At 44.8% G+C, this 19,151-nt stretch overlaps 2 protein-coding genes across 6 annotated transcripts in view; both read right to left on the reverse strand.

Moving 5' to 3' along the window:
• Positions 1-1,604: 1,604 nt before the first annotated feature.
• On the reverse strand, positions 1,605-12,793 carry nr2c1 (nuclear receptor subfamily 2, group C, member 1). Of its 5 annotated transcripts, none has more exons than XM_064342538.1 (14): positions 12,659-12,793; positions 11,115-11,220; positions 10,418-10,612; positions 9,839-9,920; positions 9,393-9,572; positions 8,745-8,892; positions 8,128-8,224; positions 7,208-7,392; positions 6,689-6,842; positions 6,297-6,418; positions 5,253-5,392; positions 4,374-4,511; positions 3,660-3,765; positions 1,605-2,889 (listed from the first exon to the last, which is right to left on the reverse strand). In XM_064342538.1, the coding sequence occupies exons 2-14, from the start codon at positions 11,184-11,186 to the stop codon at positions 2,712-2,714; spliced, it is 1,797 nt and encodes a 598-aa protein (XP_064198608.1). In that variant the 5' UTR covers positions 11,187-11,220; positions 12,659-12,793; the 3' UTR covers positions 1,605-2,711. The 5 variants fall into 5 exon arrangements, with proteins under 5 accessions (XP_064198608.1, XP_064198611.1, XP_064198606.1 ...); XM_064342541.1 differs by having other exon boundaries at positions 7,208-7,377; positions 11,115-11,242; positions 12,659-12,790; XM_064342536.1 differs by having other exon boundaries at positions 11,115-11,242; positions 12,659-12,790.
• Positions 12,794-13,610: 817 nt separating this feature from the next.
• The window catches only part of fgd6 (FYVE, RhoGEF and PH domain containing 6), a 28,309-nt gene continuing 22,768 nt past the window's right edge, over positions 13,611-19,151 (reverse strand). Inside the window, exons 15-21 of the mRNA XM_064342533.1 lie at positions 18,850-18,952; positions 17,930-18,076; positions 17,547-17,649; positions 16,812-16,927; positions 16,179-16,307; positions 15,622-15,770; positions 13,611-15,503 (exon numbers count right to left, since the gene is read on the reverse strand). Coding sequence (XP_064198603.1) covers positions 15,467-15,503; positions 15,622-15,770; positions 16,179-16,307; positions 16,812-16,927; positions 17,547-17,649; positions 17,930-18,076; positions 18,850-18,952 — 784 coding nt within the window. The 3' untranslated portion in view covers positions 13,611-15,466. The remainder of the gene's footprint in view (positions 15,504-15,621; positions 15,771-16,178; positions 16,308-16,811; positions 16,928-17,546; positions 17,650-17,929; positions 18,077-18,849; positions 18,953-19,151) is intronic.

Here is a 19,151-nt window from a genome sequence, read left to right on the forward strand (position 1 = left end):
TACATATAAAGCATAAATAAAACACACCGAAGCCTTATCAATTCAGCAAAGGAGCACGCTTAGCCTTTTGTACCAGCCTTTGTGAATAAAATGCGAAACTTCAATGATTTCTGAAAAGTTAAGTCAAGGGATCAGCCCCAGCATAACTCCACAAGATCTTCAAACCCTATATGCCAGCCAGACCCCTCCGTTCTGCTACCTCAGGACGCCTGGCACCTCCCCCTCTTCGCACCTGCGCTTCCCGAACACGTCTCCTGTCTGTTCTGGCCCCACGATGGTGGAAGACCTCCGTGGAGGTCAGAACAGCTGGACATCGACCACTTCAACGTACGACTGAAGACTCACCTTTCAGGCTGAAACCTTTCCCCATCCTCCCTACTTCCAGTAATTCTTAATTGACTGTAAGCTTAGTTGTAACTAGGAGCCTGTTGCTTCTGTTCGACTGTGTGATATGTTCTGATTTGTGTAGTGTTAATCAGGTTAACTTCAGGTCCAAGTTGAACTATGCGGTTGTTCCCTGCACTTGGAACGGTACTTCTCTCTAGAGTTTTCAACATACTTGTTCCTGGTTATGGTTATACACTTTGTTGTACATCGCTCTGGATAAGAGCTTCTGCCAAATGCCTGTAATGTTATGTAATGTAATGTTATTCAGCTTTCTCCTCATCCCCTCACCAAAATAATAAAAAGGTTTTCCATCTATAATTTTCTGAAACAGATCATCGTCAGACATAGTGCATTTGTCTTCCTGAACGTGTGTCACATTTAAACATATTAATGTATTTGATTGTCTGAGCAACAATTGTATTTTGTTGCCCTCTTCTGCAAAAAGAAAAAAAGAGGTCTTTAATAACAGTTTAATTTTCAGGAAGCTTTCATGCGAGTTCTAGAAATCCTGATCACGCTGTCGCTCTTCGCTTTCTCCGAGCATTTTCCAATTCGGTCGAAATGCTTTGGCCTAATAGGCTAATATCACACTTAACTAAGTTAAGGTTAACAGTTAGGGCTGCCATCCACAGCTGCTTAAAACTCCAAAAAGCACTAAAAACGGGGAAAGTCCAGGAACTGCCAACCAATGGGAGAAATGAGAGGACCCATGACTCTCGTGAGTTCTGTGACACACATTCAGCCGAAGCTACGAGTACATTACATTACATTACAGGCATTTAGCAGACGCTCTTATCCAGAGCGACTTACACAACTTTTTTTTTTTTACATAGCACTTTACATTGTATCCATTTATACAGCTGGATATATACTGAAGCAATGCAGGTTAAGTACCTTGCTCAAGGGTAAACGATGTCTTACCGGAATCGAACCTGCGACCTTTCGGTTACAAGCGCAGTTCCTTACCCACTGTGCCACACTCCGAGTAATGACAAAACAGCAGAATAAAGCACGATTGAGTTTATTTTAGCATTTTTGCGTAGCCTAGCTGCCTATGTGGCAATAACAAGCTCAGGATTTATGGTCCCTCCTACAGGGCCCCAGGGGGTGGGGCCACAGCACCACCCCGCCTCCTGCCCCCCAGCTCCACTTATAGTTATTAAGGTAATAGATTAATTGTGAATGAAAGATTTTTTACCAAGTAGACACAAAAGATGTTTGTGGTTCTCTCGGATGGTTTATTTCGTTAAGCAATTCCATCAACACGTTTCAAAGTTCATGGGTGCATGTGCAAAGCACCATGGGCCTTGATAGTCTTTTCTTAATTATATATACATATTTATATATACACAAAAGAGCATCCCATGGGCAGGTCCAAGCTACTGAAGTTACAATGTGAGCATTGCTCTGATACAGAAAACCGAATTATCTGCCGTAGTCTATATACGCATATACTTTGAGGATTTGTTGAGACTAAAGTCTTCAAAAAATGAGAGGATAATAACACTGCAAAAACCCCTCTAAGAGGTTACCAGTTATCAATGAGAGATGTGCCTCGCATCCAAACATAACTAGCTCTAACTGCAGTGTGCAGTGTGGGAAACACTCTTGGGCAAAGTGTGTTTGAGGAATGAACGCACTTCCAACAGCAGTGCTCCCATCATGGAAGTGGGAGACGCTGGGTTTTCAGGAAAGCATGGTATGACTTCAGTTAGGAAGTAGAAAGGGGGCAAGAAACAAATACTAGACAAGAAACCTTCCAAAGTCAAAGAGAATAATGTTCGCATTCCATGATTGATTCACACACAAGGGGACTGTATTAACACAAAGGCTTTGGGGAGTAAAAAACAAAATAAAATAAAATAAAATAAAAATTAAAAGCAAAACCAAGGCCTCCTCTGATCCTAGGTACAGGCCTGTTTAGATCTTCTGCACGTGCAGTCCAATACCATTTCAGTCCCATTCGCAAAGTGAAAGACCACAATCTTTTTGCTACAGGGATCTGCAGTTCTGTGTTTTTACATGTTTGAATTTATAATCCAGCTGTTTTCCAGTCTGCAGATTCCCTTGTATAGATAACGGAGGTGATAGAATGGATGCTATGGAGTAAATGCAATTAGCTGATTGAGCCGACACAAGAAAAAACAAAAAACGACAGTTCTAGTCAGGAGCCTTCATCGTCCGGATGACTCTTCGATGACTTTTTTTGACACTTGAACGTTCAGAATGTACGCAAGACTGAGGCACTGATCTGACTGCTCGTTCGCGTAGCAGTGTGGACAGTCTGCCCGGAGACCCCGTCGCTCAGGCGACCGGCCACTCCGTTACTGGATGACGTGGGTGATGACTTGGCTGCTGTAGTCGGTGGACTCCATCTTGAGGATGTAGGGAATGATGCTGTCGATCTGCACGTTGCCGATGAGGCCGGCGAAGAAGAGCTCCTCGGTGACGGCGGCGCTCATCAGCCTGAGGGCGGGCAGGCGCAGCAGCAGCTTCGACAGCCTGAAGCACACAGAGATACACAGGCTCAGAGACACAGAGATACACAGGCTCAGAGACACAGAGATACACAGGCTCAGAGACACAGAGAAACTCAGGCTTACAGACACAGAGACACACAGGCTTACAGACACAGAGATACGCAGGCTCAGAGACACAGAGAAACTCAGGCTTACAGACACAGAGACACAGGCTTACAGACGCAGAGATACGCAGGCTCAGAGACACAGAAATACGCAAGCTTACAGACACAGAGATACACAGGCTTAGAGACACAGAGAAACGCAGGCTTACAGACACAGAGACACACAGGCTTACAGACACAGAAAAACACAAGCTTACAGACACAGAGACACACAGGCTTACAGACACAGAGAAGCACAGGTTTAGAGACAGGCTTACAGACACAGAAAAACACAGGCTTACAGACATAGAGACACACAGGCTTACAGACGCAGAGACACAGACAGAGACACAGGCAGGCTGGCTTTCCACTGCACTTGCTCATTTTGCAATATTTAGTCCTCTCTGTATGGAAAACATATGCAAGCACACACACACGCACACGCGTGCATGCACTTACAGGCGTTCACATATATACAAGAGCATAGTGGTACAATATATCTGGCTGACAACTAATTTGGCTGCATGGTTCCCCATAGAAGCATTACTAGGACACTGATTTATGGTATTTATGGTATGCCATTAGCCTCTTATGAACATGACCGCTCGGCAGCACTGAATACTAGATCGCTCATGTAAACGAGTCTCACCGATACGTGTCCTCCGGGTACGTCCTGGTTACGTAATCCTGCAGCTCCACGTAGGCCTTCTCCTGGAAGCTCTCGATCTGCAGCGTGTTGTCGATGCCTGGGTGGTCTGGAGAACGAAAGCCACTCAGAGACCGCAATACACACACAACCGGGCATGCAACGCTACGACAGCGCTAAAGCAATGCTGATGTACGCGACCTATTCAGCCTCTAAATAATGAGTCAGACAGCCTTCTGAGTAGCGAAACAAAAGAGAAACACTTTCCCGATAGTGTTTCCAGACAACTACTAGACAAGTACAGCCATAGCATTGTTTGGAAACTGTGTGCTAACTGAAATAATTTGGCATCACAATTGGGATACATGTCCTCAACTTAGCTAAATGGAAGTTAGCAAAAGGTAAATTCTGTACAGACATTATTTTTTTTCATGCAGAGTAGTCAATGTGTGGAATAGCCTGCCAGGTCACATAATAGAGGCAGAAACTCTGGGGATTTTCAAAACCAGGCTTCACACAGTGTTAGATACTATCTAGTCTTTAGGTAATCGGAGCACTAGGTACAATTTAGTCAGGAAAACGACAGCCCTGCAGCCAGACATTCTCTCTTCCAGGTGAGAAGGGTAATGTGCATGTCATTAGCTCCCGCTCCCGCCCCCGCTGCCTCTCCCGCCCCCGCTCCCTCTCCCGCTCCCTCTCACGCCCCCGCTCGCTCACCGGGGCTGAAGAGGACGATGGCTTTGAGGAAGGCGTACTCGTAGGCGTCGGGCGCCAGCTTGGACATGCTGTTGCAGAACTCCTGCATGCGCCAGATGTGCTCCATCACCAGCTTCACCCGCTCCGCCGACACTTTCTCTGCAAAGACCACAGGGCGGGTCAGGCGTTCGCTTGGCTGTGCACGTGCGTCGGGTTACTGTGCACGTGTGTCGGGTTACTGTGCACGTGCGTGCGTTTGGGTTTCTGTGCACGTGCGTTGGGTCACTGTGCACGTGCGTGCGTTTGGGTTTCTGTGCACGTGCGTGCCTTTGGGTTTCTGTGCTTGTGCGTCAGTTTTTCATATTTGGAAAAGCTCAACTGTCTAAGGCAAAGGTCTCTGAATCAAAGCCGTTATTAAATAATTTTCAGTTTAGAGTGATTCAGGGTCTATGCAGTGTCTGTACGACTGGGTTTCTCAGGAAACACCAGCAGCACCTCACAGTGCGAACAGCTCTCAAAGGTTTTGCACAGGAAGCTAGTAAAAAAAATTACAGTGACACTCTACTTTAACCCTTCAACGTAAGGCTGACTCAATAACACAGATGACATCAGTTTATATTTAAAAAAACTGTCATAAAACTGTCATCATTTTTTACTGCCATAACATTTACCTACAAAAGTATGACAGTGAAGCTGACATCATGAGCTACGCCATCTTGTGACAGCCGCCATGTCACGCGTATGACAGTGCTATGTCACCCTTATGTCAAAGGGTTCAAGTAGCGTTACCAACATTACTCCTGCAGCAATTTGTCACACAGTGAAGCTCAGGGGGATCGGCAGCACAGGTTTCTGGGGACAAGCTTTTACAGCGAAAGGACAGGGTGTGGCTCCGCCCACCTTCTTGCAGGCTGTTCTGCAGGTGGTTGATGATGGCGGCCAGGATGGTGGCCACGTTCATCACGTGCGCGCACTGCGCCAGGCCCAGGGCGAACAGCTCGTTCCAGCACGCCTTCATCAGGTTGATGTTGTTGTCATGGCTACAGACGGGGCAACGGGAGTGCAGTGTGTTATATATATTATGGGCATTTGCATAATAAACCCCCCAAAAAAAACCCAAAAAAACCAAACACCTGCTTCTCCAGCACATAGCAATTAAAGTGCAGTTCACTGCTTACACAGGAATCCCACCCTCCTCTTCCTCTGTGACTGAACAACATTCCCTTAACCAGGAAGAGAGAGAGGTCACCCGGGGTCAGGTGACTGCATCACAAGCGCATTCACAAACAAGCATTTCTGCTGAAGGAAAAGCTTTGATCAAATGTCCCGGAGTGCAAATGCTGATGCACAATCAAGCTCTGACAGCCCCACTCATCAACGTCCAATTTTCCATTCGGTGAAAGGGTGGAAAATGACTGCGAGGCCTCATTATCGCCCCTGCTCTATTTTTATCTATTCAGCACAGACCCAACTAAGAGGTTTCTGTGGAAAAAAATATTGTTTCATCATGCATTAAATAATGTCCTCATTAACACCTGGATCTGAACATTTATGGTGTTTGCACACAACGGGCATTGTTACTTAGTTATGATTGACAGATCTTGACATTTGTTCAAGTATCCCCCCCCATACATTCCTACTATATAAGTACGAATGTTATATATACTCCTACTAATAACAAAACTAAATTTTGAAATAAAAAATAGCATGTTTTGATTTCGACATACATTTCACCATTTCTGGATTTTCAGCGGAATCCAAGATATCAAAGGACAAAACAATATATAAAATGAAATTAGAAAAATTCTCAATTCCTGTTCAGTATGCAAAGTACAGCCACTTTCTAGTTTCCGAGATGAGAGAGACGACATCTATTTCCAGAAATCATTTTATTTGCAAAACAGGTAGGAAAAAAAGAGTGGGAGGGTAGCAGAACAGACTCACCCCAGAGCTTGGAAGGCTGGTATTGAGCGTGCCCAGTGCATAGACAGGAAGAGCAGTCGCGAGGCCGACTCACAGATGTAGTTGACGTTGAGGTACTCTGGCACCGGCAATGGCATCATTAGCTATGGAATGAAGAGGCCGTACTGTTACCATGGCACTGCCCGCTATATGAGCCAACAGTGAACAGTCAGGAGTTACGACACCACCATCACAGGGCAAAAATAACCTATTCCTCTGACCGTCCATTATAAGCAACAGCTGTATGGAAAACTGAGTAGCCACATTAATCAAAAAGTTATCTCCCTTCAAAACAAACTACAATTGACCATTTACAGGAGAAGATGCTGATAATCCACCATGCTGGGGGTCAAAGGTCGGGTTCTCTCCTTTACCTTGAAGGGAACGTGCATGTCGGAGAGCAGCGGGCCTTCCAGCTCCACCACGGCGCCTGATTGGTCGCCTGAGACCAGGTGCATGCTGGCCTCCATGGCCTCCCCCGCAGAGTTGTCTACCGGGTTCAGCGCCTTGGCCAGGGTGTCAAACGCCCTGAACGCCCAAAAAACATCAGTCAGCACGGACATGCACACACAAACCCCGGAAATAACACGTGTATACATGCATAAACACTAAATCAGCTACTATACACAAGACTCAAGCTACCAAGGATGGCCAGTGTCAAATGCTTTGTCAATCAACAAACTATGCTGAAATGAAAGAACTCTCAAATTAAAAATATTTGACATTTATCGTTTAATAACCCCTTTATTGTTTCTCCATCATGGTCAGGAACCCAAAAGATTGGCCCGTGTATGAGCTCCTCGTTTAAAAGGGTCCGTTTAACTGGGACACTTGGAAGGGACAGGGACGTTAAATCATCGCGTTCGCCGACGTCCGACGCGAGCGCCCCTCACCGCGAGATGTCGGTGGTGCTCTGCTCCTCCCCCTGCACCTCGGCCAGTGACCCGTCCCCGTTGCTCAGCGTCTCCATCAGCGATAGGTCCGTGTTGCTGTCACTCATCTCCCTCGCCTTGCTCAGGTGGGCGAGCGACGTGACCACGTTGGCCAGGGTGCTCAGGTCATCCTGGCAGGGGTCATACTAAGGCGTTCAGAGATAGTTTAGAGATCATACTTACCAGTGTTGCACGCCGCCCTACAGGAAAATCTTTCACTGTGCGGATGTTAACAGACAGCTTGGCAGTTCGCAATAACAGTAGGAATGCAGGAAGGAGCCATAATTACAGCAATCAACCGTAATTCACAATTCAGTCAGCACTGTCATAGTCTATTATCATAAACACACGGTGGCAAGCAATTAGAACATGATTCCTAGTTTGCATCAAGAAAATCACATCTAGAGAACAGACAAGATCAGAAACATGCAAACGCAGCACAGTGACTATAAAACTAATAGTACAACTGTCTCTTGAGCCTACCAAAAATAACTCAACATTCGAGCTCCATTTACAATGGATATACTCTTCTGTAATAGAAAGGATAAGTGTACTAAGGATTCAGTAATCCAGTTTCACACTGATGTGATTCTCACGTTCATTTTCCATCCTACATAGCTTGATTTTTTTAAATAGTTGGGACCTAATTGGTACCTATAATAAGAGGTCAAAATGGTTTGAAGATAAATTCTCCCCCGCCACGGGTGGACATAACTGCAGGTTAACTTACATCAGCAGTACAGTCATAAGAGTTTCAAACGTCCTGATACATCATGCACTATCCAGTGCTTACATTGTAACTTATGCACCAAAAACCATCACTGATGGGGGCTGGGGGGTGAGGTCTGGGGGTGGGGGGGTTGGGGAGGTGCATGTCGTACCTTCTCTGGGGATGACGGGACCATGATGGTGTTCTCCAGTTTAGGAAACGGCTGCTGGATATTCAACAACATACCAGACTCCAGTACGCTGGTGGACCTGCACACACAAATACCGATACAAACGATTAATACAATCAATACCTTAAACAAAACAAAAAAACTCCTAGAATGTATTATTAGCAGATATAATAGCATTTGGACACTGTCTTAGCCTGGAGGGGGCTGAACCGGTTTTACGTGATGTTATGAAGAGGAAAGGCTGTGCGGTCTACATCACAACAACAGTAAGCCCATGAAATGGCCGTTTCATAATGTTCTGCAAGTTGGCTGAGTGGATCCATTTTGTCTCTTTAACTCTTAGTTGAAGATTTCACGTCAAATTTCAGAAATTATAGCAGTCATAAGTCGACGTTTTTGTACACTGAAAACCTGTCCTGTCAGCAGATGAGTTTTGATCTGAATCGGTCCTAACGCGCCAGCCCATCTCCTTGGAAGAGGAAACAGTCCAAGCATACATCGGTTACATTTCAGCTGGGACCTGAATGGTTTCCAAGACAATGGTTCCACCTGCATAGGAATGTCCATGTCTCTGAGTTGCCAGTTGGCGGTAAACGCACCTGGCGGTCTCCTTGTCCGTCACAAAGGTGGGCGTGGCGGCCAGAGGGCTGCAGAGGTTCTTTCGGATGTAGATCTTCTCTGTGGAGGCGGCGCAGTTGACGGGCTTCTCCCGGGACACCTCCATGGGCTTCCGCTCGCACTGCACAGCTGGGGGGGGGGGGGGCAGGAAGTCAAGAGCATGGAAATCGCAGTGAAGCCTGTGACCGTGTGAATGCAGCAGACTGTATGAAGCGAAAACCCGTGATTACAAAATGGTTACCACAGAGCATCATCAAAAGGAAAGGGCGATATCAAAGCGTCATTTCAAAGAGCTTAATTTGTATGTCACAGAGTTTGGGATGAATTAGCTCATAGTCACGAGGGTATGAAAATTCAAAAGAGACAACTACATAATGCGCAGATGACAAGCCATTAATGAGCAGTATTCTGATTGGCTGGAGCGCTGATGACACATGGCATTAATGAGCAGTATTCTGATTGGCTGGAGCGCTGATGACACATGGCATTAATGAGCAGTATTCTGATTGGCAGGTGCGCTGTTGACATAAGACATTAATGAGGAGTATTCTGATTGGCCGGCACGCGGATGACACAAGGCTTTAACAAGCAGCCTTCTGATTGGCTGGCGCGCCGGTGGGCGTACTCACAGTCCTGCTTCATGCCGTAGGAGATGCAGCGCTGCAGGCGGCAGTACTGGCAGCGGTTGCGGTGGTGCTTGTTGATGACGCACTCGCCCGACCCCCTGCAGGTGTACACCAGGTTCTTCCTCACGCTTCGCTTGAAGAAGCCCTTGCACCCCTCGCAGCTCACCGCTCCGTAGTGACGCCCTGAGAGAGAGAGAGAGAGAGAGAGAGAGAGAGAGAGAGAGAACAGAATGTAAAATTAGGCCCTGTTCTATTTTCCCGCTGTGGCGTTTCACAAACACCTCCACAGGCCTTACGCAAGAGAAGGCTCTCATTTAGACTTTTGAACCGTTTAGTCTCGAGGTTTAGACCAGGCTTAAACTCCAGCTAAACGTGATGCAATGACCACACATGTCCATAAGAAAAAGAGAAAAGAAAAATTAGATTAAAAATGTGGATTTCTTGCCCACCTGAGGCCTTATCTCCACACACGACGCAGTACTCCACGACAGGTTTGGCGAGCGACTGGTCCGAGCCATCGTCTGTCACAAACTAGGAGAAGAGGCGAAAAGGTACTCACAGTCATCAACTGGATTTGAGCACTTGCAGCAGACATCTGATACAAAACAAATAACTGAAAGTGTAAGTAAGTCACGGGTCTGCATTGTTCCAGACAATCTAACAGTGAAAAGGTCAACTTAGAAGATATCTTAACAGTGCTGAACAAATGGCATCATAAAGTCTACATTTATAACCCATAAATCCAGCAGAATTTGCAGTATGCTCGGCAACCACAGGGGGCAGATAAAGTTTCTTCTCCCGTCATTCTGGACATGCCTTCCACTACAGCCTTACATACCATATGAGCTTACAAGCAAGAGATCACATCAGATACCCGACAAGTCTTGCGTATCAAGACTTGTGTGAGCTTTTCACATACTCAAGCTGCGACACCTTCGCATGGAAACACAGCACTGTAGTCTGAAATGAGAGGGAAAAAACTGTGGGCGTGTTGCTGTTGGGGGCGGAGCCTGCCAGGAAGCACGTACCTGGATCTGCTGTCCGGCCAGCTCGGGGGAGGCGAAGAGCAGCTGATTGACGGCATTGCCGTCGGGGGTGGTGAGGATCACCTTTCCCGGGGAGGGCTCCTGCTTGGCCAGGATAAACTGCTGCCTTCCAGCAGGGGACTGATCGAACGCCGTCACGATCTGGATCTTCTGTCCCGTCTGCTGATCTGTCACAATCTGGAGACCAAAGCAAGGTTACGGCATATACACCCTGGTTGTTTATAAGGGTTTGAGACTGAGATGGCTCAATACTGATCTGGTTCTAACATCATTTGTCAGACGTGGGCTATTAGTGCTTTCAGCAAGAATAGTTTGGTATAGCTGATGTGTCCATAATATTGGTCAGTGTGACACTTAACATTAAAACCAGATATTTACTTCATTTTGTTTTTATTTTTGCACACCTACCTTGTTATATATCTCCCACCTCGGAAACGACTGCTGGGACATAACTCATCACAAGCAGGTAGAACAAAAACTATGTATGTTGGATGCTAGCGATTGTACCACGTACGTTAGCGAATAACATATGAATACCATTCCCCCCTTCAGCTATACCGCAATTGTATCAATTCAGCATGCCGCATTCCGTTAAGTCAGAATCGTTAATTACAGTTCATCTAACAGCTTTTGTATGTGCACGTGGACAAGCAGTGTAAGTGGTTCAGGACTGGGTCACCTGTATTCGATGTCCCAGGGCCATCCCTCCATCTGCTGAAACCAACTGTATCCTCTGGGTTTGTCCATCCATGGTGATGAGTTGTCCTACGGCAACTTCTCAGCTTCTAAGCCCATGAGGCAGGCAGACTTTGAATGAGTGATCCAAATACAGAAAATCATAAAGTAAATCTATCGGTTCATTGGCAGCAAACATGCTTCTGATGTACAGGGACACGTGAAATACAGAACACACTACTGTGAAAAACAAAATCATTTAAGATGACAGCCAGATGTGTGTGTCCCTTTGCAAACCAAATCGGTACAAAACACTAGCCGTTCACAATCGACCTCAGGCGGGGCGAGGACGGCAACAAATCCCGATATTAACTTTACCTAGTAATGTTTTAAGAGCATACCTAAGCAAGTTACGTAAGGCCAATTTTGGGTTCAATTTTAACACATTATTCGCAAAATATGCAACATATCTAGGAGAGGGATATCGTGTAAAGTGAACAGGGCTTATGTGGCTAACTAGCAATAGAAATCGGGAATGTGTCACAAATTCTAAGACGGATGCGGCTAATTCAGCATATGAAACTCTGAGCTAAACTTCGGGAAATGTGTGAACAGGAACACGTGTGATTGGGGATCAAAATCTGATATCCAGCTCTCATAGCTGGCTTAGCTGAATCGAAATCTAGCTAGCTAACCAGCTAGAATGACAAGCCGACCAAGTCCATCCTCCATGTTTGTTTATTTTTTTAGCGACTAGCGCTACAAACCAGCTAGCAAGCTAACCGTGACAGTATAATTACACCCACAGCAGGCAACGGCCCGCTAACTAATGGGTTGTTTTCCCAACAAAGGTCAGTGTTTAAAACCAATACGGAAGATAAAAGTTATTTCTTTTCCTGTGGGTGAAAGGTCAACATTGATAGGTTAAAGCATGCTACATACCGTGGGTTCAAGCAAACGGCCTGTCGAGAGGAAGGGTTGAGACTGGCGGGATTTCCTTTTACCATTGAACTATAGCGACAAATTACTTTTTTTTTTTTTAAACCTAAAGCATACGGAGATGTAACATTGGCTTTTGTAATTAAATAATTCAGTTACACTCGCCTGTGTATCCAGACGTATTTTTGAGGTTAGCCAGGAAATGTAGCCCACGCGATCTAATCCCAAACAGGAACTAAATTGGCAAGCTAACTTCGTTAGCTGCTAGCTACGCGGACCCAAAAATGGCAGTCCTAGCGTGCAAGCTAAATAATGCGGTTGGGTATATTTTAGTCGATTGTTAAAGCCCGGTTCAATTTCTATCAATTATTTGCATTTTTATGGGGAAGCGCGAAGACGACGACTGACCACTACAAACAGCTGCCCATGGGTGTTTTCCCAATCTCGTTCCGCTTTTACAAACCGAGTGCTGGCTAGCGCGAAATGTTAGTAAATAGCATGCTAGCTAACGTTGGCAGATGCATATTTCCTTGGTTAGTGCGCCGTCATGCCACGAGGCTAGCCACTGCATTGCCAGAGTAATAGTGTTCTGTACAAAACGAGCATTACCTGGAATGTTGTATTATTTTCTTCTTATGTTGCAATCTTATTCTTAAAAATATGTTTCTACCGTTCACTGCTCCGGGGAGGGTCAGAGTTCGTGACCTCTTTCCGCAAAATGTGCTGTGCTGCACTGCTCATGCGCAAACGCGCAGATAGCGGGTGGCCCGTCTTTTTTCCTTATTGTACTATCACAGGGTTTGGGCCATTTAGCTCGGTATGTGCGGTTGTACTTCTATGCTGGAGTGTATAGCGGTGTCGACAAAGGTAGCTAGCGTTTATGGTAAAAGTAGGCGAATACATCCACAGAAGATATGCCAAATTCCAAGTTCTCTGCCTGGTAGGTAGCTCTGAAGACCACCTTGCTGGTACTCACTATTACAGAAAACCAATTTACTACACCCCCTCATACCCTCATTGTATTGAAACGTGGATTAAATGGGTAATTCACTTTCTGGGTGGGGTTGCTGAGGAAAAACACTTAATGTTTCCGGAAGCTTTAAGCTACATATGAGCAGATAATCGAAAAACTTATGAAGAATGGTAAACAAGTGTTTTTGCCGGTACTTCTTTCCTTGCGCGCAGTAGTCTCGGGTTGCATATGCGCCACATAAAACAGTTCCAGCTCAAAATGGGTTAATACACACGTGGAACCTCTCTGAGGCCATGACATTGATGTAAAACCTATGCAAATGGGGACAGATGTACAATTAGCTACCTGGCAGAATAAAAACATATTTGAATAAGTATTTTTTGGGGAAAAAATGAACACATCAGTCTTTCCTAACAAAAACTGTTGGTTGTGAGAATGTGGGAGCTTACTTTGAACAGAGGAACATTTTGCACATAATTAAGACCAAGTAACCACCATTGTAAGCAGTAGGTGTAAAAGTGCAAAGTTTATCGAAGAGATGCACACCTATCTGAACGAGTTAAAAACACAAATGAATACAGGGGCAGATTTTACAGTGGTACAGCAAGGCGATGGCCATTTTATTCAGTCAGTACTTTACACTTTGTTCTGTAGAAACACATTTACAGTTACGAAAAAGGTGAAACTGAAAATAGTGGTGGCGTTCTATTAACGCTCTGCAACTCCCATTTCCTTTAATCAACATTTCATAGCATAGTAGTGCAATCTATAGTGACCAGATCAGTAGATGTAAAATACAAAATGTAAACTTCATAAAATTCATTTATAAATAAACAGTGGATAATAACACCAGGCTGTGCTAAGAGGCTTTTCGGTATGAAGCCGAAACGCATATTTTATATCTAAGAGTGAGTAGTCCAGTTTAATCACACATTTTAAACATTTCAATAATAAATCATTAACTTGCACATATTGAGCAGTCAAATATGAGAATGGGGGTGTCCCACTCATTTCCGTCCTTACCCTGGTGTTTTTGCTAGGCTCTACTCAACTAATAAAGCATTACACTTGAATTGAGTATTGCTCTTTAAACAGTAAGGGAGGTTTAGCACTATCCAACTGATGTGAGACACCAGAGAAACTAATAATAATAAAAAAAATAATAATACATTTCACACTGTTACCAGTCTCACAATTAAGCAAACCAGATCAGGAGCCTCATGGTAGGGTTTTCCACACTGCACTGACACTGGTTGGTTGCAGGTCCAATCCCCAGTGGTAAATAACTAGCATTAGACTAATGGACTGGCCTAGCATCTTATACAAAAACTTGTTTCCAAACACCTCGCAATGTATTTTGGGAAAACAGAATGTGATTATGCACAGTGAAGTGTCTGAAGGAGTTAGAACTCAAGTGCAGGTAAACCAACAAGCCCAGAAAAATTAGCACCACAGTGATTGGTGAGAAAATTGGTTTACAGTGGGTACTGCGATTACAGTAATTAATGCTTCAACCATCATCTCATAAGAAACATTATGAACACTATTATTCTTAAATATATATATATATATTTATATTACATGTATTTATATTACCTTAGTAATTTCAAACTATTTCCAGTTTTTGAACTACACATATACATTTTTAACGTCCTGCATTATTATAAAGAAGTAGACATACTTGAAAGCCTGTTAAAAATAAAAATCACTTTTTCCTAAGTTTTTTGCTGGAGGAGTGTTGGAACAGAATGGTCAGCTTCTTTCTCTTTGCAGAATGCACAGTTCATTAATTCACAGCGAAAACAAAAAAATCTCCCACAGTGCAATGCAGAAAAACAGGGCCATCACAAACAAATCTCCCGTAATCCATTTCCTGTATCGTTGACGCACCCAACATGGGACATTTCTATGACACTTCCGCGAACACACTCCCGACTTGACCTCTGACCTACATCTGTGACAAGTGGCCATTGGCTTGATTCCAAAAAAAAAGCCCCTTTTGGGGCAAAAATAAGTTTCTTTTCTCTCATGGATACCACTGTGAATTGAATCGATACACAGTGAGAAAATGCCAGCTGACCACCTGCTGCCTTACAATGTACTGTATGTGATGCATGGACTACAGCACTGGCCTACACTCGCCTCCTCTTCGTGGAAGGAAACTGTTGGATTTTCGCTGGTTCTTATGCTGTCCAGTGACTCCAGTGTTCACCATACAACCTGGACTTTCAGCAGAGATTTTTTTGTAGATCACAGCTCATAGAGACAAAACAAAACATCCTCAAATGTTTATCAGTCCTCCACGCTGAACTGGGGCACACTGTAGCACCATGGAGACGCCCACTACAAGATTACCACGCCCACTGCACTAGAAAGTTCACCCCATTGGCTGAAAGCTGTCGTTAATGCTGGTGATTGGATTTGCTATTAAAACAATGGAATGGTTAGAGGATCATGGCTTCCTGGAACGCGTCAATCCATCTGAGAAAAACACACACAAACACACAGACAAAAAGACAAGATTACTACTATAAAAATTTTAGCATAGATGAGGCAAGATAGTGCAACACTGATGTGAAGGGTGTAATGTACTGCTCACCTCTGTGCAGTAAGGCAGTCGTCAGCCTTGAAGATGTAGAACAGAGTGTTTTTGTGGTAGAGCTTGAACTGCAGCTTCTGGGCTTCGCCCGATCGCTCCTCTCTCAGGAAGAACCCCAGTAAGGGCTGGCTCTCCAGCGCTGCCACGTCCTGCAGAAACATCAGATACTTCTCCACACTCTTCCTTAAACTCAATCTTACCTATACAACACACAGGCACTAAGCCACACACATTTAACCACATGCTGCACAATTATGCAAACGTTTCAAACTGCCAAATTCATAAATTATTAGAATGTTTAGGATGTGAAAATAAAAGCATGACAAGGGTTAGATTTAATATAATACCCAGTTCCTATTTGAAAACTATAGAATACTGTGACTGGATATAGAAACATGCTTGTGTTAACAAGCATGACCCCAGAGGATTATGGGTATTATCACATCTCTAGTTCACTCAACTATTTACATGGATCCATACAGGAGAGATAAATGAAATGTCTTTAATGTCCTCAAATAGTGATGTTCACTAAAGACATGAAGAAGAACGCAGCTCACCTCACTGGCAGCATATGTGTACAAGACTTTGTTTTTGATGACGAACCACAGCCTTTTCCACTGCTTCTTGCTGCCCTTTGACCTCTGAAGGTAGCCGCTCATTGAAGAGTTCTCCGTATTTGCAGACACCTGGAAGCAGACATCGGTCATCAGTCATGAAACTGCACTCCTTACCCAACCGAGAGCGTAACAGGGACAGTTCACACTATTTTCTCCAAGCCTCCTAAAACACGTTCATTTTGCCAAAGGCACTGTACATTTTGAATTTGTCTTAAACAAATATACCCTGGTAAGGCAAGACATATTGTGATCCACACTGCTTATTTATTGATCAAGCATAACACAAACATAATTATTTTAGAGAAGAAATGTCTTGTATGTAAGTTTCAGCCATTCAGACCTTACACACTTGTATATATCAGCTTTTCCTATATCCATTTAATCTCACCGTTAACAATTGTGACCACAAATACCGTACAATGGAAGAATTTCACATTCTTCTCCTGGATTGTTTGTTAGTGCTACAAATCGAATACAAATTGTGAATGGCTGTGTTGGGGGAAAAACATAAATATATGTCGCGCTGAAATATCGATTAGATTATTTGTATGGAACGTCGCTGCTGCCATTCACCTCTTTGAGCGCAGCAGGGATCTTCTTCTGCTTTCTGGAGGGGATGAGGACGGAGGAGAAGGCCCCACTAGAGGTTCTTGTGCTGGGGGAGACGGTGGTGGATGCAGGCCGGTCACCTGGAGGGGGAGGTGGAGGGAGAGGGGTACGTGCAGTCACTCTCAACACTGAGCACTGTGACTAAAGGAAAACCCTCAAACAATACTGTAAATTGAGTGTGTGCTCCTACAGAGGTATTTGGGTACATAATGGCCGTCTTTTCTACTTGATTTTTCAAAAAATAACATGAGTCATTGTTGGTATGCATGGTGTACAGTACTAATATGTTTAGAGTAATCAGCACCTGAATGATTTTTCAGTTTGCCATAGCAGAATACATTTGACATTTTAGCACACAATTTGCTCAAGATATCAATACTTATCAAAAAAGCCATTTTGAGGTCAAACCCCAATAGCAGATTGGTGAAGAGACACTGAATGCTTGTTGACTTAGCTATCCATTCCACACAGTGGTGTAAGGTCCTGGGGTCAGAAAGTAAAAGTCCTGCCATGTGTTTCTTCCACTCATGAACTCAGCCTGCTGACTTCACTAATTAATTCCACCTCCTGGCTGAAGAACTGTGCTAAAGTAATTGGCAAATCCAGGCGATTGGAACAAAATACTGGGGAGAATTTTTACTGTCTGAACCTGGAGTTCCTGCTTAAGCATAAACGGGGTCGGGGGGGGGGGGGGCGTACTCTTCTGCTGCAGCTTGAGGAAGCAGTGGTCACACACTCGGGCCAGCTGGTTCTTCAGGTACTCCAGGTAGTGCTTGTGGGAGGAGCAGGACTGGCACACAACCTACAACACACACACACACACACACACACACACACACGTACATGTACACATACATACACGCACACACACACGTGCACACACACACACACACAAACTAATTAAGAATGCAGGTGGCAAGTTTAAAAGTTACGAGCTGAGCACATAATTACTGCTTTGGTGAACTACTGAAAAAGTCTTTGTGACACTTAGACCCTATCCTTAAATGATGGTAAATGGAAGTCAGTGTAAACTGTATTGTATTGAAAATGAATTAGCCCTGGGCTGGAGGAGATCTAATCACCTTCCCGCAGGCCCGACAGTGATGTCGCCTCCAGGTGAGGGTGAACTCGCAGGTGCAGATCATGCACATGGTGGCGCGCAGGTCAGGGATCCAGATCGGCGCCTTGGCCCCCAGCGGGGCGCCGCTGTCCCCCCCGCCCCCACCAGCCTGCCGGGGAACAGGGAGAGGCTGCAGTCAGTAAAGCACGGCCAGCCTGTTCCACATGATCAGAGCCTACAGTCTGAAAGTGGCAACAGAGCATGTGGAACAGGGAGAGGCTGCAGTCAGTGAGCACGGCCAGCCTGTTCCACATGATCGGTCTGCAAGTCACAACAGAGCATGAAGTGTACCCCTCCGTCGAAACGACTGCACCCACTCAGCCAGCTGGTGGAACGCTGAGCGATAAGAGACGACAGATGGCAGTGTGCACTCTGGAGGCACTGATAAGATAAGCAAGTAACCCCACAGAAAGAAACGCTTTGTTCATTTGAAGGTGAGCAGTCCAGCGCAGCGGGCATTCTCAAACTTCTCTCCGTCACGGCCAAACTCTTGATCGGTTACAGTTGTAAAACTGATGTTTAAGCTCTTTTAGAACTTTTTCCCTCAACTTATGTTAAGGTTTGGTTCACTTATAACCAGTGATTGGTTACCAGGTGTACACAATTTCAGTAATTATTTCATCTGTGATGTAATCAACTAAAAAGGGAAAAGGGAGCCTGGTGGATGGCTCATCTGACAAACGCACTGTTGCATTTTAGGGGATACAACTGTGGTTGGAACGAAAACCAGCATTAAAAAGGGGTCCCCCCCAGGACTGAGCATCAGAACTGCCCCGCTCTAGTGATCAGACGGTACCCAACGATGGCTGGAGCTACCACATGCTGTCAGTTACTGACTTGTTCAGGCCAATCAAAATGCTTTTCTCTCCACATCAGAAGTACCTCCTCCTGGCTCTTGCTGCAGAAGAAGGTGATCTTCTTCCTGGTGTAGTCCTCCATGGCTTTGGAGATGGCTTCCAGCCACTCGTCACGCTCCGTTGCTGAACTGCCGGAGAGACAAGAGAACGTCAACTGCCACTCTGACAAACTGGAAAAAGCTCACGCTATCTTTTTTTTTTTTTTTAAAAGCCTGCTTTCTTACAAAACACCAGTTTTGAGGACAAATTTATTTTTTTTGATGGCTCATATTTCAAACACATTCCTCCTTCAGAGAGATTAAAAAAAAGGGAACAAAACACTTCTAG

The sequence above is a fragment of the Anguilla rostrata genome, chromosome 7 (genome assembly GCF_018555375.3).
Source record: "Anguilla rostrata isolate EN2019 chromosome 7, ASM1855537v3, whole genome shotgun sequence".
Lineage (NCBI taxonomy): Eukaryota > Metazoa > Chordata > Actinopteri > Anguilliformes > Anguillidae > Anguilla > Anguilla rostrata.